Source organism: Archocentrus centrarchus, unplaced genomic scaffold (genome assembly GCF_007364275.1).
Source record: "Archocentrus centrarchus isolate MPI-CPG fArcCen1 unplaced genomic scaffold, fArcCen1 scaffold_27_ctg1, whole genome shotgun sequence".
Taxonomy (NCBI): domain Eukaryota; kingdom Metazoa; phylum Chordata; class Actinopteri; order Cichliformes; family Cichlidae; genus Archocentrus; species Archocentrus centrarchus.
The window spans coordinates 2,325,607-2,351,208 of record NW_022060257.1 but is presented as its reverse complement, the minus strand read 5'-3'; the positions used below and the strand labels follow the sequence as shown (position 1 = coordinate 2,351,208).

General features: G+C 39.6%; 2 protein-coding genes across 3 annotated transcripts; both read right to left on the bottom strand.

The window, feature by feature from the left end:
* Nucleotides 1-8,511: 8,511 nt before the first annotated feature.
* Nucleotides 8,512-16,180, bottom strand: tm2d2 (TM2 domain containing 2). Of its 2 annotated transcripts, none has more exons than XM_030723753.1 (4): nucleotides 15,805-16,180; nucleotides 15,377-15,470; nucleotides 15,169-15,284; nucleotides 8,512-8,943 (listed from the first exon to the last, which is right to left on the bottom strand). In XM_030723753.1, exons 1-4 carry the CDS (start codon nucleotides 16,065-16,067, stop codon nucleotides 8,730-8,732), a joined length of 687 nt encoding a protein of 228 aa, XP_030579613.1. In that variant the 5' UTR covers nucleotides 16,068-16,180; the 3' UTR covers nucleotides 8,512-8,729. The 2 variants fall into 2 exon arrangements, with proteins under 2 accessions (XP_030579613.1, XP_030579614.1); XM_030723754.1 differs by having other exon boundaries at nucleotides 15,377-15,467.
* Nucleotides 16,181-17,750: 1,570 nt separating this feature from the next.
* Nucleotides 17,751-24,722, bottom strand: LOC115776173 (T-box transcription factor TBX3-like). Its single transcript, XM_030723751.1, has 7 exons — nucleotides 24,244-24,722; nucleotides 23,894-24,161; nucleotides 23,512-23,658; nucleotides 23,338-23,414; nucleotides 21,933-22,039; nucleotides 20,358-20,815; nucleotides 17,751-18,437 (listed from the first exon to the last, which is right to left on the bottom strand). The coding sequence occupies exons 1-7, from the start codon at nucleotides 24,567-24,569 to the stop codon at nucleotides 18,126-18,128; spliced, it is 1,695 nt and encodes a 564-aa protein (XP_030579611.1). The 5' UTR covers nucleotides 24,570-24,722; the 3' UTR covers nucleotides 17,751-18,125.
* Nucleotides 24,723-25,602: the final 880 nt, after the last annotated feature.

The window sequence follows — 25,602 nt, the reverse complement described above, 5'->3', positions numbered from 1 at the left end:
GAGTTTCAGTCAGGTTTCAGAATTCCTCAAAGTACAGAAACAGCATTAGGGAAGGTTGCAAAAGATCTTATGGCCTCTGACAGTGGACTCATATCTGTGCTTGTTCTGCTAGACCTCAGTGGAGCATTCAATACTGTTGACTATAATATTTTATTGCAGAGATTAGAGCATGCCTTAGGTATTAAAGGTACTGCGCTGCAGTGGTTTGACCTCTAATTTCCTGCTTCTAAATTCAGATAAAACTGAGGTTTATGTACTCTTCCCTACAAATCTTAGAAATATGGTGTCTAACCAGATATTTACTCTGGATGGCTTTACCTTGGCCTCCCATAACACTGTGGTCATTTTTGACCAGGATATGTCCTTCAATGCACACATTAAACAAATATGTAGGACTGCTTTGCTCCATTTGTGCAATATCTTGAAAATTAGAAACATTCTGTCTCACAGTAATGCTGGGAAGCTAATTCATGGATTTATTACTTCTAGGCTGGACGACTGTAATTCATAATTACAGTCGTCCCTCGCTATATCGCAGTTCACTTATTGCGGCTTCAATGTATCGCAGGTTTTTGGTTTTAAAAAATATATCTAATCCTGTATTGTGGATTTTTCACTATATCGTGGGATTTTGAGGTATATAACTATGTTCATTACTCAGACGAAGAGATCAGTTACGCCTACGCCTTTAGCGGAAATAGAGGTTACGGCCGAGGACAAAGATACTGCACCACCTGATGAAGCGCCTGATGAAGTGGTGCCTTCAGAAGAGTTGTAATGCTCTTCTTGGCTGTGCAGTACTGTACATTCATTTCATAGTCATCACCTTCATCGCCATCAGTACTGCACAGCTACATAATTCATCAACTTCTTTATTCAAGTTGTGGTAGGAGAGAGGGAAAGGTTTATAGGGGTGTGGGGAAGGCTTATAAAGCCTTAAAATATTTATAAATAACAAAATTTATGTAACACTGGCACATCCCAGATTTTCACCTATCAGGACGTAACCCCCACGATAGGTGAGGGATCACTGTATCAGGCTGTTCTAAAAGCTCCCTGAAAAGCCTTCAGCTGATCCAAAATGCTGCAGGTACTAGAAAGAGAGAGCATATTTCTCCCATACTGACTTCGCTTCATTGGCTCCCTGTTAAATCTAGAATAGAATTTGAATCCTTTTTCTTACATAAAAGATCCTCATATCACTCCAACAGAGAACTTCGCTCTCAGACTGCTGGCTTACTTGTGGTTCCTAGGATACTTAAGAGTAGAATGGGAGGCAGAACCTTAAGCTTTCAGGCCCCTCTTCTGTGGAACCAGCTCTCTATTTTTAGGATTAAGCTTAAAACTTACTTTTTTGATCACGCTTATAGTTAGGGCTGGATCAGGTGACCCTGAACCATTCCTTAGTTACACTACTATAGACCTAGGCTGCTGGGGGGGTTCCCATAATGCACTGAATATTTCTTTTTCACTCACCTCTTGTCATTGCCTTTGTGTTTATACACCACTTTTTATTTAATAGTTATGTAAAAATGGGTGAAAATGTGGTTGTTCAATTCTGGGAAAGCGTGAGTGCCCTTATGAATGTATATTGCAAATGGACATTGCATTGTAATGAACATCACAGTACTTGCAGTGTGACATACTGTGTGTCAAATGTTGTGCAGCATGGAACAGTGAATGACCTGATGATGCAGCCACAGAGCATCTGCTCAGATTGGGTTGGGCCCTTTGTCCTGCTTCCCTCATGGTCATCCCGTGGACGAGGACATGGTGTGCAATGGTTGCCCCTATCTCATCGGTGATTAGTTCTTGGTCGTCCTCGTCCACTTCCTCCCCGTCCGCCACCTCTCACAAGCACTCTTCTTCCTCTACCTCTGTGTGTGTGTCTGTCCATCATAGATGCACATGTGCCACCTGCACATGTGCATTTATCCTGCCCAGTTGGTCTGGTCACATCATTGGACACATGTGAGTTGCTGTGTGTAACAGCTGACAGCGGTGTGTTCGCATTCTGCTGCCAGTGTTTATGGTTTAGCAACACACATGTGAAGTGTGTTTAATGACTGAGAATGTGTTTGCTGTTGCGCAAAAGAGAGTAATTGAGTTGCACCGGATGTGTCTAAGTGCCTGAACTGTGTTAGCGGTTTGGCCAAAAGAGTGTGTGATTCAGGAAATTCATTTATGCCTCTCTGGATTTGGTTAAGGGAATGGGGTTTAGTGTTCTAGTAATTGAGAAATACTGTGACAGATATGCAAAAAACTACAAAATAAAGAAGGGGCAAATACTTTTTCAGAGTACTGTACTGCATGAGCATCACTGGTTAATGTGCACGAAAGGCAGTGAGTTTATCTTATCTGACAAAAATTTGTGGCTGCCCAGTTATTCTGAACCATTTGATAAATAAAAAGTTTGACTAAATGAAACCCCAATCAGCCACTGATTAAAATGCTTTATGACCAACTCTGAAATAAAATAAAATATATTTATTAAAATGATGGTGACCTTTGGCTTTGGCTCAAGTCCTGCCAAAACATCTCTAACTGAAAATATTGTAGCCAAACACACTGGCCTAAATTATAGGGATAATAGTCCTGTGGACTTCATACATGTGTATTTCCTCTTTTCAAAGACATTGGTGACACCATCACACATTCAGTTAAAACTCAATTCTTGGTTTTTAATGACTAAGTATATTTTCCACAACACTGTTAGGTCTAAGAACTTCTACTTATTGCAGTTGTACAATATATAAAATGCAGCAAATGTTGGCTGTTTCACCCACGTAACCCTGAAACCACAGAAGCCCCCACATTACACATCCCAGTTTAACCTCTTTTCCTACATAGGAAAACTGCTTAAAGTCAATTTAGACACATTTCCACCAATTTCTCTCAAAATCTTCTGTAGTCTTGCTTTAGTGTCACTGGATGGAAGTGTAAAACTTTGCTGCTGCTTCTCTGATTTTATCTTTTTTTTTCCCCCCTCTTCAAAATGTTTTGTAATCCTACCAAATCAGTGTCAGAACTCACGCTGCTCAGTCAATCCGATCTTATAACCTCAGTCAAAATGTTGAGAGCACCAAGAAGAGAATCTTTTTTTTATTGGTATTCTACCCCCAGCACTAACTAGAGTCCAATAAATCTAATAAAGAGAATGTAAAGAACAATAAGTCCCAGATACATAAGGACTGAACAATGATAACAGAGAAACTCTTGATTCATTTCCACCATCAGAAAATGGAAAATTGGACTTTCTATGAGCACACGTGCAACTTGGTTTAAAAGCTAAAAAGTACAGGAAACAGGTCATAAAAAGAATATTGGTCTCAACAAAATACATTACCCACACATTTTTTTTTTTTTTTTTTTTTTTACGCACATGAAACATATATCAGCAGTGTAGTGCATCAAAGTTAAAGAACATAACACCAAGCTCTGGTGACGCGTCCATCGGCTGGATCAATATTATATACAATATCTTATATGGCTGAAAAACTCAAGAACATGAATGTTTCAAAACAGGCATGAACAACATGTCTTTATATCTAATGCAGGTCAAATGTGCAGAGCTTTAAGAGACATCGGATTAAAACAGAAATGTGGTACATGGAAAAAAACTGTTCAGATCTTTTCCATTATAAGTAGTAGTAGTATATAAACTGCCATACTATGAATTAAGTGGAAAATTGAATTATGTAAAGCAGTGTTTTAATGCTTCACTCCACAAAAGATGTTTAGGCAGCTGAAATTATACTGCCTGCTGAAAGCACACTCATGCTGCTGGATGAGTCGTCACGTTGACGATCGTGTCTTCTTCAACTTTTTATGATGAGAGCTAAGAGGGTTTTTACATATCCTTAGGTAATGAAATGAGCTCTCTCTATGGAATAGCACATAAACCCCGGGTTCCGGTAAAGACGTGAAATTTAACAAAGTGGGAGATGAAGATTTGAATATTTAATGTGAGACCTGAGCCTCGCTGCTGAAAGTCAACGGAGATCAAAATTGGTTTTAGTTTAAGACATCATGACGAGATCAGGCTTCGGAGGCAAACGCTCCCACACAGAGTTTGGTAGTTTTCCTTTGTTTTCCCGAAAGTTTTAAAAACACCTCAACTTAATACAGAAGACTGCTACTTCAGCACCTGAAATGCAACTAATGGGACTTTGCTGCTTGCTTGGAGCTCCAATGTCAATCAGTCCAAGTGCAGATGGAACATATTAAATTTAAAGAAAACTGCAATATATAAATACAGAATTCCAACACCTCCAGTGGAAGAGGCAAGTGAGGGGTCAGTGCTGGGCTGTCTAGTAACTTGACAGAGTAAAGAAGTGATAACTCATGTAAGATGTTGCCCTCTGGAGATGAAAGAGTATTTTTAAGAAACCTGTTAAGCGTTTTAACTGGAATGGAAGATTCTTGTTCAGTTTGCTAAATCGCAGAGGCAATAAAGTGAACCGAGCCGCATAAGCATGCAGATTTAGGGCGCGTCAATGCTGAAGTGTGTTTCCTGTCATTTCACAAAAATGAATGTGCATGTTAGCTCAGCTGGTGATTGTAAATTGGTTGTAGGTAATTTGCACTAATGTAAAGCACAGGAAGATTATGTGTATTTCTATTCCTGAGACACTCGCGGCATCTACAAGCTGTCTAGGATATTAGAGCACATTAACACTGCGCGGCCACTGAAGCTGATGTGCTTAAACTTGTTTAAAAAGACTGATTTATAATTTCTGTGTCTGAGGACCAGTGTTGTGTATAACAAGTTACTTTTAAAAGTGAATTGTTATATTGCATAATTACTGCCATTAACATGTAAACTGCTAATTTAGAGCATTACCAACTAAAAAACAAACTACTTTTTACTTTATTTTTGCATTAAAAGAAATAAACCTTCCCCTTTTAGCCTGCATACGTTAGTTCTACATCTAGGAGTGTAACTGGCTCTGAATGTAGAAAGCTCATAGTGACAACTTCCCCTCGACCACATAGCCAAGCAACAAGCTTCATTTCCCTCAGAGTGACAGGGTTTTGCAGGTGCTTCTTCAAAATGTGATCTTGAGCTCCTTAGAGGCTGACACACACTTACCACCCCCAACACAAATGGAAAGGCTGTCCTCTTTGTCATCGCACTGGATGATCTGACACAGCTGTAGGACTGCAGCTGTGTTCCAAGGTGTTGGAATGAGACAGAAACACTGCAAAATTTTCAAGGCTCTCTTTTTATCAGCGTAAACTAATGTGTGACTCTAGTGGCTCTGTGGCGCAGTGGTTAAAACATTCACGCTCCCCAGTTTGACTCTAGGCGGAGACCCAAACACAGCCTCAGGGAGTCATAAGCTACTCCTAGTGCTGGTCCCCAACTGGGATAAATTTCGTGTAAAATGTACCACTTAAAGAATGGATAAGTGGGCAGCTAAAAGTAGCCTACTATTAATAATATGTGACTTTGTACTTTATGTGATACATCCACTGGTGTAGGCTTGAATCCACAGACCATATAAAATATGGACGAGTGAGAAAGTGAAGCTACCATGAGTTTGCAAACGTACTCCTGGTCCTTTAGAACTCTATGGGAAAATGACCCTCGGCCTCGACCTCTGTGAACACTTTCCTGATGAGTTCATGGACTCAGTTGCTCATTTTGGGTCATACTAAGTCCTTTGTTGTAACTTTCAGAAAGCAGGATTACCTGAGATATACTCAATGGTTAAAAACTTATGGCTGCTGCACCCCTCACTTATCACATCTGGCTTCAAAACAGCAAAATGGTGACAGCAAAACCGCTCATTGAGGCTCCATAACACAAACCAATGAGTGAGGTCACTGTGACCATGTCCATCTTTATACTGTCTATACATAAACCAAACATGTCATAACTGATACTATGCAGACATGTTCTACTCTGCCCTCCCGACCACAAGAAGGAAAGAAGTCGGCTTCACTGTCTTTACTGGACAACATTAAAAAAAAAAAGTTCAGAAGAGAAAACTGCACAAACAAGAAAAGGACCAAACATCCAATCAAAGACAGACACAAAAAAATGAAATTTGTGTGAAGCACAGATGGACCAAACTGGACTTAGGATTATAGTTCATATGGTTTGAACCAAGAAAAACACACTGCTGTCTGCCAGTTCTGGATTTTCCCAAAACTGAATATGAAGACCAGCAACAGTGAACAGTGAACAGCACGCAAATGATTTCCTATACTGGGAAGGGCTGAGTTATTTCTGAGGAAAAACAGGAGTGGCCCTAAAAGCCAGAGATTCACCTATCAGTTTGAACACTGAAACAGCTGTCACCTTTCACAACTGAGGAAAACCTCCATCGGTATTCCCTGAAGATAAAGATAACATATTCCAGTAGATTTTGCTGTTATTTATAAAACAAAAGATTGAGTTTACAATCATGAAAAAAGGGGATAAATTCTTACGCTGGAAGCAGAGTTTTGTGCATTTATGGTGGCTGTAGGGGTAACAGTGACACTGCTGTGTACATTGGGGATGATCTGACCATAGTTTGGGGAATTGTTATGCTACATCCTGCAGCAGGCCATACAGCACAGTACCTTATGTTTGTGTTTAGGACTTCTGTAGAAAGCAGAGACAAAAATAATAATAATAATTTGTGATGTATTATTAAGGAGGGATAATGACTGTTCCTGCTGTTTCATTTATTCCACTCTTCACTGCTGAAATTTAAGGCTTATAAAACGAAGTCAACAGCCCTCTGTTGCATCTAGGTTTTTAATGAGTCATATGCATTACCATGGTTACCACATGATCTCACAAAAACTGCTTTCCTAAAAAAGCCGTGTTTAGATTTTATCCTCTATACTGTATGCTGCCGGATTTCATTTAATAATACAGCTCAGTTTACTCTGAGTAGGTCTGACTTTGTTTGAAAGGCTCTACATAAATGAAGTGTAATAACTTCACAATCCTAATAGGCAGATGAGCAAAAGCATTATGGCCACATACTCCAAAAAGACTTGGGGTCCTATACAGTCTTGGCTATGACCTCAGTAAACACTTTCCTGATGAGTTTATGGGCTCAGTCACTCATTTTAGGTCATACTGAACAAAACTTGAAGTCCACTTTGTCATTTTTGGTCATTTTAAGTGTCAGGAAGGTAGCTCATCCAGGCTGTGCTCACCTGAGTTTGCAGCTCAGGTGAGCCCAGCCTGACTGTGAGTCAATCTTTGCCCATCACACCTGGTTTCAAAGTACCAACACAGCAATGGCTGAAATGCTCATCTTGAGGTTTTGCGACAGGGCTCCGCCAACCAACGGATGACTCCATGGTGGCTATGTTGACCTTTTGTACCCTCTAAGGGAACAAGCTACCAGCAGCACATCACTCACTGCGCCTCGTTTGCCTGTTTGACCCCACTGCTGAAAAGAAGCATCCCAGAAGCTTTTGTTCTGCTGCATTTTAGCACAAACTTTGATCCTTTCCTAAATCCAACCCAGCACCTTTACTGCCTAAACCTAACCGAGTGGGGTTTTTTTTTTTCTCCTAAACCTAACATGTATGTTTTTGGTTCATAACCCTACTCAAGTAATTTTAAAATAATTTTTAGGATTTCTTTTTTTTTATTCCATTTAGTTTTCAGTTAGTTTCCTGGGTGGGTTTGCTCCTTTTAGTTTAAACAGGTTTAAATTCAGTTTAGTTTTTAATCAGTTTCAGTGTTATTTTTAGTTTTTATTATTATTATTATTATTATTATTATTATTATAATATATAATGTACATGTCAGGAGTAAGAATTACAAAGTCTGGTGTTAGTTTTTTTGTATTCATGAGAATAACCTTGGTCCAGGAACATGTTTTTAGCCTCCTAAAATCACAAACTCTAATAAAATCCTTTATTTGGTAGTTTGTTTGTCTTTTTCACACCTCCACCAGAGTTGTGTCCTTTCCTCACACAATCTCCGTCTGCACCAGCTTTAACAGCAGCTTTGAGCCAAATGGGCAGCAAAAATTGTTCAACAGGCCCAGACAGATGTGGTGCAGAGGCACCCTTTGGATCACGGGGCCTCTGTTTGTTTCCAAATGAACTCTGGAGCAGTTTGTGCTGTGAAAGCAAACCAATTTCGATTAAGCCTATCTACTGAGCATCGATGCTAAAGAAAGCTGCATGTTTAAATCCTTCGGTAAACTGATGTAACATGTTGTGCTTGTGTCCTAATCCATGTGTATCTGTATTCTTGATTAGAAAGTGGGTGAAACAAAGCAGCTACATTGGAAATATACTAATCTTTTTCTGATTTTTTTTTCCTCTCCATTGTGGGTACTGACATTAAGGATGCAGGTTGACATTCAGCAAAAAAAAAGAAGCCCATTCCAGCAGCCCAGAACTAAAAGGCAACAATGAATCATATTGTTCTACTCGTATTGGACAAAATGAACTGAGCTACAAGCATGAAAGTGACCTTTGTCGAGAATTTAACAAAGTGGAAAAACCATCATCACTGTTGCTCTGGTAAAAGCTGTGAGTCTTCTGTGTTCTCCAAGAAGTGAATTTATTTTAATGTTATCAAATTATTCCTCATTTTTCACTGGAGCTCCTGGGAACCCCAGAGGAGCCCTCAGGAGATCCCTGATTCCACTTGTAATGAGCCAAGTCAGACTGAGGCCATGTCCCTGGAGTCCTCCTTATTAGGCTGATAAATATCAGACTGAGAAGTGGCCCGAGTCCTCAGTCACGGTTCGCTGTTGCTCTCAGTAGTATGTGCACCAGTTACTGTAATCGCTGGGCATCAGTCCGCCGGTGATGAGCAGAATCAGGTCCACAAACCACCAGATTCCCAGGCCTCCCAGGGTGAGTAGCTTCCCAACCGCAGTGCCAGTGTGGCCCAGGCAGAAACGATCAACCCCGAAACAGCCCAAGAAGAAGGAATACAGCAGTGTGGTGATGAAGTAATGTCCAGTGTATCTTTAAAAAAAAAAAAAAAAAAAAAATTGGATTAACTGCAAAATACATTTCATTTATTCACTTGATCCTCAGCCAGTCGTATAATTTATGAACATTTCTACTGTAAAGCACCCAATAAGAACATTAGTTTGTATCTGACAGTTGGTCACTAGTGGCCATTCCAGGTTCCACTTGCTCAAGTAATCCTCTTAAGTTTTTACCATTGCCTCTTTTTTTTCAATAAGCAGTAAGTCCTTCACACTGTTGGTAGCTGCTTCAATCCTCTGCCTCAAAGTTGGAAAGAGTTTAACTGAGGACCTGCTCACTTTACGCCATCAGTGATTACTGCACCTGAGGCTGCAACAAGTCGCTGAATGTCACTGACATTTCGTAGTCTCTGGTCACTACATCACAGCTAATCTCTCCCTGTGTGGATGCCCCCAAGAAAGCAATAAACAAAAATATCATTATAATTATTAACATAATAATGATGAAACAAACCACAAGATTAAAAAAAAAAGAAACAAAAAAACATAGTAGGTGCAGAACACCTGCAGTTGTGATGTACAAGGAGCGGACAGAATAAAAGAAACACCTGCTCTGTGCTGTATGCTGGGTGGACACAGGAGAAACCGAACATTTGAGGCGTTAATCCGAGGTCTGCGTGGCAACACAGTCTTTGTACAGGTGCTGCTTTGATTATGCCCATTCACTGCAAGTGTCTGATGTCTATGTAGTTACTATAGAGATTAACCTGATATGCTCATGAATGCTGTGTGTGATGTGAAGTTATGGAAGGGGGGGGGCAGGAAGTGGTGAGTCTATGGGTGTGTAAACATTGCCATCTAGTGGTGAGAATTTCTCTTACTGAAGAAGTAAGTTCACAAATCTGTTCCTCCATAAAAGGACCGTGAGAGCAGCTCGATCTTGACTTTTACAAAAAGCTTGTTTTGAATATTTTGCATGTTTAATGTGCAACTTTAAAAAGAGAAAAAGGTCCGTCTAAAACCAGAATGCCTTTATAGTCCTTCCTGTGGAGACAAAAAGACTACAGAGGCAAAGCTGATCATATTCATTTTGAAAACAATGCATTATTTTAAAGCATTATGAAGTGACCATATTTGGATAAGACTGTGGGGTTCTGACGAAGAAGGTAATATATATGAGCAGGATCCACAAACTGCATGGGGGGTGTAACACACAGACACATAGTGCTGCTAATTAGACTAATAAAATACACTAATCCCAATCAAAACCGAAGCACAGACTTCCACCACAGAGCAGATCACACCATTTGTCAGACAATTCCGTTAAAGTGCTCCTAAATGCACAAAGAGGCTCAGTTTAGTGACTGGAATCAACTGAAAGGAGGTGCAGCAGACAGATATCGACTACAAAAAAATCAGCGAGTGAGTTTAAAAACCAAAAAAAATTCTCTCCCAGTGCAGACATTACAAAAACAAAAATGTTATCAAGACAAAAAACATTTTAGCGCCAGATTGTGAATAACTTCATGGCTTTAGTCTATTCTGCAGGCCGGTATGCCAAAAATATCAGCTGATATTTGATTTATTGCCATTTAGATTGACCGATAAATGAAAATTCGATAAAGTAAAGAAGAGACACGAGAAACACCCTTTGACCTTGTTATAAGTATGTTACTTAGTTTGTCTGCCAGAAAGAACTGTACAGCTTCCCTCTTGGCAATGTTTGGAATACCAAAAACACAACCAGCTGATCTAAGCAAAGTGTAAACAAGTAAATAAATAAAGGCTCATAACATAAACAATCTGTTTATATTTTGTATGTCTGAAAGAAAAAAAATATCAGTCGTGGAAATCCTGTATCGGTGGAGTCAGCCTCAAGTGGCCATTAGAGAAAATGCAGTTTTTGATACTTCATTTTTCAGGCTAACAGACTGCTCAACAACTGCAGGATGATGACCCCAACACACAGCAAAAAATGCTCATTAATAGCCTGAGAAACACAACAAAGCATTGTCATAATTTCGTGCTGCTCAGGTGGGAGAACAAGTCATCCTCTAATCAAAAGGTCAGCGGTTTGATCCACGGCCTCTCCAGTCCGCACGTTGATGGGCTACTGGACAAGATACAGAGCTCCAAATTGCCCCAGTGCATCCATGGAGGGGTGTGTTGTGCTATAGGAACGTCTTTGTGAATGAACAATTTAATTAATAGAACAATTATCTGGAAATTAAAATTAAGTTGGGAGTCAGAATGTTATCTAAAACAAAGTTGGGGTGTTAAAACTTTATAGCCAGAAGTTCTTTACTCTCTAATACTTTCCACCCAATCAGGATATTAGGCTAAGGGTCAGGTTTGTTAGCTGTTCCATCACAGCCACAAAGTAAGATTCTGGTTAGAGCTGTAACTAACCGTTATTTTGTCATCACTGAATCTGTCATTTATAAGTCAACTAATGAATGGAGTGTTTGGTTTACAAGATGTCACAAGTCTAATCACGATCATAAATAACCCAGAGATATTTAGCTCAATGTCATAATGTGAAAAACACAAACATCCCCTTCTGGGAGGTTGAACTGTGGCAGATTCTGCTTAAAAATCTGACTTCATATTAGACGCCAACTCATTTTCTGTCAATCATTTGATGAATTAGATGTTTCATCTCTGATTTTGACACATAAAAATCATTTTTTTAGGATTGAACTTTTAAATTGTGCAAGTTCCTGTGTGACTATTCTGTTCATCATTTCCCACAATCTGACAGAAAGGGATCATACGTGATCAGCAGACTGAAGTCTAATTTAATTAATAGTTTGAGGTTTCAGCCTAACGTGAACAACACTGTGCAGCTGCTAACAGATTCCAGTCTTCTGATAATGTTAATCCCCGCTAGATACTGAGGTTATGTCATTGTGTGTCAGTTTCTTTGTGTTTGTCAGAAACTAAAGGCCAGACCTTATCATCCAGGTAGCGGACAGAAAGTCGATTGATTTTCGTGAAGCTACAACCTTTCAGGTGCTGCCAACGCCGTCCAGCTTTCCACTTCCAAACGTCATACAAAAACATTAGCACAACCATCAGCCCCGGCTCTGGCTCCTCTTAAAGAACTCCCCTCAAATGAACAGCATCAGGGTCAAAATATTACACATAACCCATTACTTTTTTTCTTAAAAGTAATGCAATACATTAAATAATTTGTTAAATTACTTTCACGTTACTCCATAACACGACCTGAAATGCACTGTGACATAATTATCAATTAACAAAACCTTGGTCTACAGTCCCACATCCTGACACAAATCCATAACCTAATGAGAATATGCACAACAGCTTTCTTTTAGTGTCTGAACACAAAAACGACAACACAAAGCAAAGTTTAAAACCAGCCTGAAGAGACTTCAAAGTGATCGCCACTGTACGAAGATGTACAGGTAGACATGGAGACTACAACGCTACAAGCCTGGCCGCTCATCACTGCCTTTGTTACCTCTGCAGCTCTGGCTGCAGGTATGGGGGTCACTCAGCTTTAACATCACTCTGTGTTCTTCACTAACATTGTGTTATCATGCTGTCTGTGCACATGTTTGCAAAGAGCTGCTGTTAGCAGCATAATGCAGTCGTTTCTGCCCTAAGTGCAGATTGCATTTCACCATTGTGTTGTTGTCCTTTCACGCAGTAAAAATAAAAGTAATGTCCATAATCGTAATTGTAAAGTGGGCACTGCTGGACAACAGGGTTCCAGTGAAACCTGTGCTACTGTTGGCTAAAGACAAAGGAAGAGGAGAGGGGGGAAGGTGTGTTGGGGCAGAAAAAGAGAAAGAAAGGCAAGAGTGTGGAGGGGAGAGTAGGGACCTTAAATGTATGAACTATGCTGGCTTATATGATGGAGAGAAGGAAGGCAACTATATTGTGTGTGCAAGAGACAAGGTGGAAGTGAAGCAAGGCCAGGAGCATTGGAGGTGGATTCAAGTTGTTCTATCATGGTGTAGATAGGAAATGAAATGGAGTAGAGGTAATCTTGAAGGAAGAGTATGTGAATGGTGTTGGGGATTAAATAGCGTGTCAGACAGGATCATGAGTTTGAAGTTGGAAATCAGAGGAGTGATGTTGAATGTCGTCAATGTGTATGACCCGCAAGTTGTATATCTGTTAGAAGAGAAGGATGGATTCTGGCATAAGCTGGATGAAGTGATAAAGTCTGTCCCCATCAATGGACATATGGGGAAGGGAACAGAGGTGATGAGGTGGTAGGTAGATATGGTGTTAAACAGCCAAGGCTGAACAGAGGAGGAATAATGAACATATTAGACAAAGGATGTTGAATATGAAGCTGGCAGCAAGAGGAAAAGAGGATGACCTCAGAGGATGTTTATGGATGTCATGAAGGAGGACGTGCAGACAGCTGGTGTGACAGAGGATGCCGCTAGGGATATGCTGAGATGGAGGGAGATTTGGCAATCCCTAAAGGGTGCAGCTGAAAGAAGATGAAGTAGTTGACAAAATATTAAAACTTTTTAAGGTAACAACAGCATCATGGTTCTGATTTGCCAGCTCTGTGACAGAATATTCCTGCAATGATCAGGCTGTTTAAAAAGGGCTTTTGTGTTTGGGAGAGAAAGAGTCTGAATCAATGTTCCATAATTAAATAAGATTATTTTTAAAATTAGAATTAAATATGTGACGTCTTCCAAAAGACAGGTTGTCCATTTACACCACATTAACGCGATTTTTCTGGGTCAAAATCAAAACCCAACAAGTACTTCACCAAACACATCAACTCAGTGGATAAAAATAATGTCAGCAGGGACTGTGCTGTGGTCACTGATGAGGATGGAAGCCTCAACACTGAAGTTTACTAGAAGCCCACACACACAGACCCACAGACTCTTCGAGTCCCACCAACCGCTGGAACACAAATGTGGGGTGATCAGGACCCTGCACTATCAGGCAGAGAATGTTCCCTCTAAGACAGAAGGTGGTAAACACATTACAAAAGCACTTAAAACATGCAGTTATTGTAACTGGGCCTTCATTAAATTACAGAAAATGTGAGACACCAACCAGGGAGGCACAGAATGACAAATGAAACACCACTGTGGTCCCTTATGTAGTAGGTTTGTCAAAGAAACTTGGTGTACTTCAGACCTAGCGCCACACTGACAAAAACTGGTTCTTCCCAAGGACAAAACACCCAAACAAAAAAGATAGTTTGAGAGAGGAGTAAAGGAGGCCATCTACACAGGGATATAGCCAGCGGCTGATCACCCGATGCTGCGCCGGGCTGAGAATATTAGCAGTTTACTATTGGAACAGTTCGCTATTACCACAATCAGCAAGTGGGCACGGCAATATATATTGTATAGTAATACATAATATATTGTCATTTCATGTAGTTATAATCCTGTACAGTATATCCATCCATCCATCCATCCATTCACTTCCGCTTATCCTGTTCAGGGTCGCGGGGGGGCTGGAGCCTATCCCAGCTGTCATAGGGCGAGAGGCAGGGTACACCCTGTAGAGGTCGCCAGCCTGTCGCAGGGCCAACACAGAGAGACAAACAACCTTTCACACTCACATTCATGCTCTCATTCACACCTATGGGCAATTTAGATTAGCCAATTAACCTAACCCCAGTAAGTGCATGTCTTTGGAATGTGGGAGGAAACCGGAGTACCCGGAGGAAACCCACGCAAGCACGGGGAGAACATGCAAACTCCACACAGAGAGAGGGAGAGGCCTGGGCCAAGGTGGAATGGAACCCAGGCCTTCCAGATGGTATTCTAACTGTGAGGCAGCAGTGCTAACCACTGCGCCACCGTGCTGCCCCTGTACAGTATATATTATTTTATTTTTATTATTATTATTATTAGTAGTAGTAGTATTGTTAATCTTGTCCTGTTGTGTTTTGACATTTTTGCTGCTGTTACACCTAAATTTCCCCTTTGCGGGACAATAAAGGCTGTTTCTTCTTCAATTAGCACTAACAAGCGGCCATCCGATTGTCAGTGGGTCAAGACTACCATGACCAAGATAACTGAGAATCTACACAGACAAACTGATTCTTTAACACATTTGAAAATATGATATGGTGCAAAGGCCCTGCTTCTCATTACAATAACAATAATCTGTTCACGGTAAATGTTTTGGATGCATATTTCAGAGTGCAACATAAAGCAGCAAATATGAAGCAGATCCACTTTTAAATGAACCCAAAGAAATTGGTAGGTAGCAGCTGTTTATCCAGTGTGGTATCTCTTACTTGATGCAGGGTACATTGTCTCTGAGGAACTCTCTGGGTCCGGCACATTCTATGTCATCAAGTGCAGTGCAGATAACCCGCGTGAGGTTCACCTCTTTTTGGGTCTGGCCACCCCACTAGATAGAGGAAAAAACAAAACAGGAATGTGGATATGTTCTTGTTTATTCAGCACTTACAGTATAAATATCCAAACACTAATGGGACCTACACCAATGCAACCAACACGTTCCATCTCCTGATGGGCAGTGTGGTTGCCTGCGTGATCCACGGGGTCTTGACAGTAGATGAACTCCTCCGGTCTTCAACACACATTGAATTTAGAAAGAAAGGCAGAAACATGTAATTAAAATGACTGAAAATGTAGTGTGTAACTGTAAACAAGCCAAACTGGAAAGTGTAAAGACGGCCAAACTTTTTTGATGACAATACATTATATTCTAGGAATGAAACATTTTTACTAGAAAAACAAGATTTTTGCGGACTTGAATTGCTTCCACTGCAGTATTAATGATATGTAAGTAGGCATGAATTGGCGGATTTTTAAATGCAGTCCAGTGTCAGTTTGGAGTTAGCATTACCCAGCGGTAACATGCTAACAGCTACATCGAGGTAACTGTAGCTCTATGTGATACTTACAGATAGCTGCAGAGGACGACAGGTGACGGGGGTTTGTACTCATAGAGCTCCGTATAGTTGGTACTTTCCACCGGTATTTCATATTTTACAGTGTCGGGTTGCTCGCTGGACGGGAGCACAGTAGAACCCGGACCGGGAGAAGAAGCAGGAGTCTCCGTTGTCGACGAGTTTTGGGAGTGGATTCCTTCCAAACATTGTAACAGTATGGCCGTCAACAGCAGCAGGAACTGACCGCACAACAGAATATAGCTGACCGAAATCATTGTCACCTCCAGATCACGACGCTAATCCTCAAAGCCATCCATAGTTAATGGGAACATTCAGCTAGCAACACAAAGATGTTTATTTGGGTCTCGATCACTGTCTCATGGAAATGGCGTCATCAACGAGCGTCACGAAAGTCTTTCTTTTTTTTTTTTTTTTTTTTTTTTTCACTTTATTAGAGAAAAATATGACAATACAATCACAATCATGATTGTCACGAAAGTCCTCTGTACTGCTTTCCGCTGTTGGTTTACAGCTTTGTGTTGCGCTATTTATTACATCACCTTGGGTTCCTGTACGGCCTTATATGGCTATGTAGAAATAATAATAATAATAATTATTATTATTATGATTATTATTATTTATTTATTTATTGTACAATATAACTTTAGTTGGTTTATGCACAAATGCTTCTATGTCACAATATATTTTTTGTAATTGAGCAATCTGAAAGCATGTTTATGATGTCTGAGCAAGAGATTGCTGTTCACTTATTTACCACTTTAGGTACATGGAGCTAAAACCTTTGCGGTATAATCACGGACTGCATATAAAAAATGGACGCAATTTCCAGTCACAGACCATATAAGGCATAGATGCAGCCAGGTCAGAAAAATGAGTGTAATGCGGAAGTGCCTTAAACCAGCATTCTATCTGAACGCCACCAGATGGCGATAGCTGTTGTTGCGAGAAAACTTCTGGTCGTGTAGAAGTCTGGGGAAGTGGCTCTCTGGCTTAACCTCTGTAAACACTTTTATGCTGGGTTTATGGGCTCAATCACTCATTTGGGTCATATTCAATAGAGAATTAAGACTATATTTTAAGACTACACCAGAAGAACAGTATCTGAAAGTCTTCTTAAGAAGTGGGAAAAAATCCAGCAAAAAACATAGGACATAGGAGATACATCTGACCCTTCAGTCGATGAATCAAAATTTTATATTTCTGGTTCAAATCCTCATCAGTTTGTTTGGAGGACGTAAGGACAGAGGTACAGCATTGAATGTCTACAATCATTTGTAAAGCACATTGGAGGCTCTATCATGGTTTGGGGCTGTATTTCAGCCAGTGGTGTTGGGGGGCCGTGTCAAAATTGATGGAACAAAAAAGTGCCATCAGATTTTGATCCATCATGAATTACCATCTGGAGAGCGTTTAATTAATTTTTTTTTTTTCATTTTTCAGCATGACTTTGATCCCAAACACACTGCCAGTGCAGTAAAAGCATACAATGGGACACTACCAGTCATGGAGTGAAGTCCCCAGAACTCAGTATTATTGAAGCACAATCATCATGATCATCATTATCAGAGCTTCATCAAGTGGTCATCAGAATCTGATTATAAATGCAAGATGGCAGAATCCATACACAGATGACATGTTGGCATGTAATTCATCTTTATGTACTATGTATAGTTAAACCTTAAAAACAAAAAAATGTATTTTGATTTCTGTTCTTTGGAGGGAAAACAAAAAAAGTGTCAACAATTCACAAATACTTTCTTTAAATGTAAATTTATATGATATGATTTGACATAGTCATTGAAAATTGTGTATGTAGATGCTACGTAACTGAGCTAATAACATGTCATGAAGTTCCACAGGTGAGAAGTGTAGAAATATGTTGAGGTATTTGACTTCCTTTATTGTACAAAACTTCATTCACAAAGCAAAGTCATTAGTTAAGCATCCATGTAATGCATCAGTCAGCAGAGTTTCAGTAAAAACACACCCTAGTATGCTGTTTATGATCCAAGTTATATTTTGTTGAAATTAAACACTCTCTGTAGGACAGGAATTCAACCATAACTCATGTAGGCAACAAGTTTTTCTTTTCCAATTTGAAGTAAGTTTAAATGTCCTCATTCGTGGGATTGTCAAATGCTGCCTTTACGTCAAAGCTGCTGATGGCTTGCGGGATACACAACCTTTCCTTGTGGGCAGCAATACTCAGCGTCAAGAGGCCGAGCTTGAAAGAGCACCCAAGAAGGAATCTAGAAGGAATGACAGGGTTAGAAGTCCACATGCAGGCACACTTTAAAGCAGCAGGAAACCTCTCACAAGTCAGTGGTCTCCCATTGGTCTTTACTCATCCTGGCTGCAGTCAGTTCCAGCTCAGTTAAAGTCTTCTCCTCCACCTTAGGCAGTGTACGCCATTCTGGGGTGAGATATTTGAAACCACCACTCCCCGCAGGAACAAATGAAAATACTGCCGGAGAGGAGAAGTAATCCCGACTGTGGATGCTCGGACAGCCTCTGAAATCCAACCCGGGCTGGCCTGGTGGGTTGAGGTAATGGGCTGATGCTGCTAAGAACCTGGAGTTGGGATAAAACAGAAGGCCTCCAAAGTTTGAAAGGCTCTTCAGGTCCTGACAACAACAAGAAGACACATGGAAAAGATTATCAGGAGAAAAAAAAAAAAACTGCAACAAAGTAAAAGTCTTCCTTGGGGCAAAACATCAGCTTTTTTCTTTAAAATTATGAGCAACATTTTTGGAAAATTGTACAACCTAGAAAATTAAAAAAAAAAAAAATTCAAATTTTTGCCTCCAGCGCATTAAGGGCTATAGTTACCTAAATTAATATAACAAAGATTAAAACATACACAAAGTACCAAACTAGTTAATAGTGAGTTACTCTTTCCAAGCCCAGAGGTCTCTGTACAGGCAAACCTGCTGAATCCATTGTTAAAACACAACCGGAGTCCTCTTTATTGAAGGTGACAGAGGGAATCTCTATGAATGAAAAGAGGCTGACCGGTACAGCTATGAATATAAAAGATAAACATTCAGCATTCATTTTGCATCCTTGTTTCTTTTTGCATCAAACGTGGGAGTTTCAGAGTCAGTAGAAGTTAGTAGAGTTAGTAGAAATGTTGAAATCTGACTTTGTTCTGGTGATAAGGATGTAATTTAAGTTCACCATCTGTAGAGTTCTCAGTGGCTCATTACAGCTTTTTTTTTTTTAACATGGTAATCTGTAGATCTCAGTCAGGCAGTTGTTAACTTGTAGTCATTCCTCCTCACACTGATCATTAAAAGATCCAATCCTAGATGTGTATGCTTAATCATGCTTTAATGAATCCCAAATCTGTTTCTAATTTTAACTATGGTGGATAAAATCTACAGTGTCCCAGTCTGTGGACACACGTTTATCTGAAGCTAGTATGACTGTGGTTGGAAAAACTGTCTTCCAAAGTTACAGTCACATGAGGATCAAAGGAAACAGCCTTTGGAATTGCAGAGGATTTTCTTACTATAACTAAGTCAGTGTCCACTAAACATTTGATTGTACTTTTTCACAAATGGGACTTTGAATTTTTGGCATTCGCTCTTTGTAGTGTGCACCTCAGAAACAGAACCATAGGAGTACCCACTAAGTTTCTCAGCAAAGAAGTATTTATTTGTTCTTAATTTCACTATTCATATTTGCTATATAGTTGAATGCTACTACATTTCTCAGGTATATTTAGTACTTTTTACTAAAATATGTTTCCTTGGCAGTTAGAGTAAAAACAATAAGTGAATAGCGGATGTGTTAACAGTTGGAATCAGCTCTATATGGAACGATTATAATATTAAAAAAAATATACTACATACAGTAATTTTTCAGTCAAGATAACGTTATAAAATATATGACCCTGCATAATAAGTACTAAAACTCATTACTTTTCCCACCATTGATTACACCACCATTTCCACCATTGGTTACAACAACTTCACTGATGAGTCAGTAAAAGTATTAAAAACAACTTCTTTCTATAATGAAAGCAATGATGAATGTAACCCACGGCTGCTCACTTCTGACCTTCATGGTTGTTGGAAGGATGCAGCCCCTGAATTGGGACACAGTTAATGTCTCTCTTCTACTCCAGTGTCAACACTTAGCGACACTGGCTAATAATGGGGAAAACCATTAAATACTAATGCCAACAAACAGCTGGCCCCCAGCACAACAAACCCCACTTAAGGACAATAAAACTAAATCTGCTGTGGTTGTTTTGTAGTGCAGAGTACTTTGCTAGTGATAGCAGTAGCAAATAAGAAAGCTAAGACTAGCCAGCTGGCGCCAATGCTGGGTATCAACTCATTTGCCCATGTTAAAGGGTAAGCTAACAACAGCCAAAAGAAATAATAATTATGGTGTGACATAATAGTCTAAGTCTCATCATGTGAGCGTTAATGCTTCACCTTGATGGGCACTTAAAGGCTGCCGGTGTCCTTAATGGTTTTCTGAGATTATACAGACTCATTTGATACAGCTTCTAAACTATTTCTTGTGTTATGTACCTGCACCAGTGCATGTTGCTGAAGATTAACGGGATGAGGAGTTCTAGCAGGCACTGCTGGGCTCAGTCCACATGGCACTGCTCTGTCTGCATTGGCACAGCTGTGCCAGGTGTTCAGCTGAGAGGAGTGGAAAAGGTCACTGGACATTCTGGGATCCCACAGATATCTGTTTAATTTAGGAGAATAAACACAGCTGTATGCAAAACCGCTGCACAGTTCACACAGTTGTTCCTTCTTTGCATTTTGTTTCTGGCAACAATTTGCTTGGTCAGTTGTTAGACTGATGACATGATTTTGTCTGAGGTCCAGATTGCTTTGGATCCCAGCTGCAGTCTGCAAGGTTGCTTCCGTAATGGAAACCTTCGGCTCTAGTTGTTTTTCCTGGTCTGTTTCACACAGCTCTTCTCCAAGACACTCGTCTGAATTCTTGTCTTTGTCATCGTCACTTTCACGAGCATCTTGCAAAAACAAACAAAAAACAAAAAAGTTCAGTTTTTGATTCTTGTCTGCAGATTTGCTTATGTTGAAAGACTAAAGCATCTTATACACTGAAGACTCAAATTCCTTAAAATAATTAAGCAGGCCACTATTTTCTCCTTATTGGAAAATTATTTTTTTTGGACTAACACCCAGTTAAAAATATAATTTTACAATACACTGAATACAAAAGCATCTTAAGTCAAATTAGCACTTCTAACAAGTTTACTCACTTATACTTTCTGTATGCATATATAGTAAAGTTGTGTATACAGAACAATTCTGAAATTACAAGAACAGAGAATCGACTGATTATTAATGATTAACTTCAAACCCCTAATTTAGTTCTGTTGTGACTGAGATTTCTCAAGATTTTTCTGAATGTCTAATGTGGTTTATGGTTTTTGCAGTCATTGACATATATTACATAATTTATTTAACATTTTTTGAAAGAATAGGTCTTTCTAAAGGGCTTACTGAATTCCAGCGTGGTACTGTAACAGGATGACACCATTGCGACAAGTCAGTTTGTGAAATTTCTTCACTCCCCGATATGCCACAATCAACTTTAAGGGGTATTATTAGAAAACAGAAGTGTTTAGGAAACACAGTGAGTCAGTCACCGAGCGGCAGACCACATGCAGTTACAGTGCAGGGTCGCTAAGTGCTGAGGTGCGTAAAAGTGGCCAACACTCTGTTCACTCAATAACTGCAGAGATCTAAATCTCTTCTGGCATTAACAGCAGTACAAAAACTGTGCACCAGGAGCTTCATGGCATGGCTTTCCATGACTGAGCAGCTCCTGTAGGTGTAATGTGTAGGTGGCCCAGTACTTTTGTCCACATACAGTAGTATAAACATAAATAAAATACTGTGAAAACTGTGAAACGTTCTATCAACTGGAAATAGTTTATCAGCATTATCTACCATGCAATCAAAATATCCATCTCTAAAAAAATTTGGCTTTCAAATTAATGATCTTAAACACATTTTAGCAATCATTTGTCTTAATTTTTTCTCAGTTATGGCAGCTTTTACAGTGTTGGACTCATATTGAAATTGTGAATATTGTGCGGGCAAAGTGTTGTATTTGCTCACCTAAAGCCTTGGAACTGTGTGAATGCTGTGGAGAATCTTTTACAGCTTCTTGTTTCACATCAGTCATCCGCATCTCTTTAGACCTCTGGGATGAATGTTGTAGCTTCCTGATATGGCAACGAAGGACAAAATAAGAAGAAACAAATTAATAATGATGCTGAGTAATGATAATTTGCAGAAGTTTGTTCAACTTTGGTGTTTGATCATATATATATATATATATATATATATATATATATATATATATATATTACAGGCTCAGAGACAGAGTATTTTTTTTAATGAGTGAAGTCTGGTATCCTATGTAAGCTGCAACCAAGAAAAATTATTGTGAAGCAAGCGATACAAACAACAAGATTACTGGCTTACTGAGAAAAAAGCTTCAAAAGTAACATTAAAATAGCATTTAAGCCTAGTAGTGAAAATTCTTCACAACAGTAAAATGTGCAAACATAACCACGCTGAGGCCACAGTGTCTGTATTTTCTTTCTTTTTTTTTTTCCAAGAAATATGGGAGTGTTAGCAGCTTGGTGAGAGTTTAAATTTATACACTGTGGTTACTTCATAAACTTTTAGACTCAGATTTGACTTTTGTTGTAGTAAAAAAAAAAAAAAGTAAAAATTTCACAGCTACATGGATTTGATTCTCAGCAAAGTAGCAAAGGCGCTGAAATGGAATTTTCTGTTGAGAAATCAAAACTATTCAAAAAAGACAGAATAAATGATACATAAAGACATTTTAGGATCTTTTATTTTGATGTCTTGGCAAATTTATGGCCGTGGCCCTCCTTAAACCTGAGCTGAGTATTGATAGTAGATTCCATAAGTCCATAAAATCTATCCAGGAATGTTGGACAAAAAAAATAAACAAATAAAGTATATTCAATCAAATTTAATTTTAATTATACAGTGGCAAATCACAACTGTCACCTCAAGGTGCTTTAGGATACAGAGCCTACAATATTAAAAACAAAAACAAAAAACAAACATGCTAGATTCACTTAACTACTGTAGCTAGGAGCCTGTCTCAGCTTTCATAGGACAAAAGGTGAGGTACACACTGGACAGGTTGCCGGTCTGTCACAGGGCTAACACACAGAGACGGTTAACCACACAGTCATTTATTTATTTATTTGGCTAATAAATTAAGCTCAAACAAAAAGTACACATAGGTGCTGAAAATCAGTTGTACCAAGGCATACAACTATTACACAATTATTTACATCATCACATGTTCACTGACATGGAAATAATGTGTCATTTATAAATATGGTAATAGTGGCACACTTACACATTATTTCTGAGGTACTTTTCATTTTCTCCTCCTTTGTACTTCTACACAACAGATACTGGAGGGTTTTTTTTTCTTAAATAAATGACTGAGTAACTTTAAGAAATAACTTACCTCTTCTCTCTCCTTCCGTTGCCGGTGTCTCGGAATCCCTTGGCAAAAGGATTGTTGTCTATTTTCAGCTGTGTGATCTGATGATTGATGCAAAGGTGACACGTTTCTTTATGATTATAGACTTAAAATCTTCACTCTCTTTATCACTTTGTTTTAGGGAAGAGAATCTCTTACCTTGTCGTTTTGGTAAGCTGTGACTGCGATGAATTCTGTCTCACAGAACACATATGTCCGAAAAGTGCAGTAAGGCAACCTTAAGATGTCATTTGCCTTTACTATATGGAACCTGGGTTGATATTTGTGCATGGAGTTGAGAATTGTCTGCAAATAAAAATGCCAAAGAATAAGATAAACTCAAACTTGGAAGCGTAGTGTGGAATCAAACTCAAATAAAAGTGTTAATAACACTTTTAAGTGTTCACCACACTACTTTACGCATTCAGAAAATCTACTGCGTTTCTCTGTTATTGCTCACCAAAAGGCCATAAACTCAGTATATGCGCTCTTTGACAGCATTGTGGGTGCTCAAAACTGCCTTTTGTAAGTGAAAACTTACAAATCCATGCTTGTCGGATATGTTGTTGGTCAGTTTTAGCTTGTTGAAGTTGACCACTTTGGACATCCACTGCTCTCCCGTAGCCGGACTGTCCGGGTGGATGTACATGCGTTTGGGCATCTCGGGGTCCGCCTTGCCCGCCACCATCCAGCGCGAGTTATGAAATTTATATCTGCAGTCATCAGCTGCCACGATGTCCATGAGGAGAATATATTTGGCTCTCCTGTCCATCCCGGTGCACCTGGCCCTGAGCGGCGGAAACATACGCCTGCGAGGAGAAGAGGATACCGCGACATGAAGCACGCATTCATCAAAATCTTTCCACTCATGCATAAATGTTAGAAAATTACCTCCCGGATTTTGTAATGACCATTTCTGTTCCGCATTTGTGGAACTGTCTCCAAAGCTCACTGGCTTCTAGATAAAGTTTGGGCTCATCTTCTGCCGTTTCCCCGCTTTCTATAAGAGGCCGAGAAAATGCCGCAGAGTGGTCCGCTGTGGATGTGTGAACGATCGGATCTATGCTGGAATCCAGGCTTCGATTTGATGGTCCTCTGGTGGATACAGCTGGGAACAGAGTAACTCCGGACAGAGCAGTCCCGAGAGGAGCCGCATCTCCTCCTGGAAAAGTTTGAGGCACCTCTGCTGAGACGCGCAGCTTAGAGAAAGTGCGCATTTTTTCCAAAGAAAAACTTTTTAGGACTGCTTTATACTTTTACGCAAAACAAAAGTTGCATTTTTTTTTAAGTCACAGAAACGTCTTAGAGGAAACAGCTGTTACACCTGATTTTCTTGCCTTCTGCATGTTTTGCCTCAGAAAAATGCAGCCCAAGACCCACCGCTGCCTTATGCCTCTGAGCCTGTCTCGAAGCTGATTTCTTATTGACTGACACGTTTGAACTCACTGTGACACCCAACAGTGGGTGGGGTTTCCTTGTGTGGAAGAAAGTGCTGTCCCAGGTTACCTTCCCGGGCGATGAAGCTGGGTTCAGTCCAACTGTATTCATCACAAAGCAAAACAGCACATTACACACATAGAACTTGGACATAAAAAAAAAAAAAACACTTGGCTCTCTTAGGTTATCAGGATGATTTGTTATAAACAGCATCAATATGTAATAGCATCATAAATGTCAAATGGCTCAAAAATGTATGATTTCTACATTGATGGTGGAGGATTTTCAAAAACAAAAACTTGAGAAAGATTATATTAAAAATATTTTCTCATTGTATCACAAGTACACATGTGTTCACTGAATGAGCATGAAAGACCGGTCATCTAAATTAAGTATATTTATTTGTGATTCCCAGTTAGCCTGATCACATGCTCATGGCTGTAAAATTACATTTGAATCATGGCAATTTTGACCCCTTACTAGGATTTGCTTGCAGAAATACAGAGGTTAGAAAAGGGGACTAACTAAGGTTGCAGGTTCAAAGCCCAATGCTGGATCATTTCCTGTAAATGATCTCTTGCAAGAACACACACACACACACACACACACACACACACACACACAAAAAGCTAAACCTGAACTTAAAATGAGAGCACTCTTTTGTTCCATTCTGTAAGTGAGTTAGGGAGTTAGGAGAGGTTTTGTGTTTTAGGGTGTGTTTTCTCCATAGACTGTATAAAACTGTAGCCACCCATTGGTTTCTGGACTTGCATTTTGAAGCCTCAATGTTAGCATTTTGGCCCTCCTTGGACC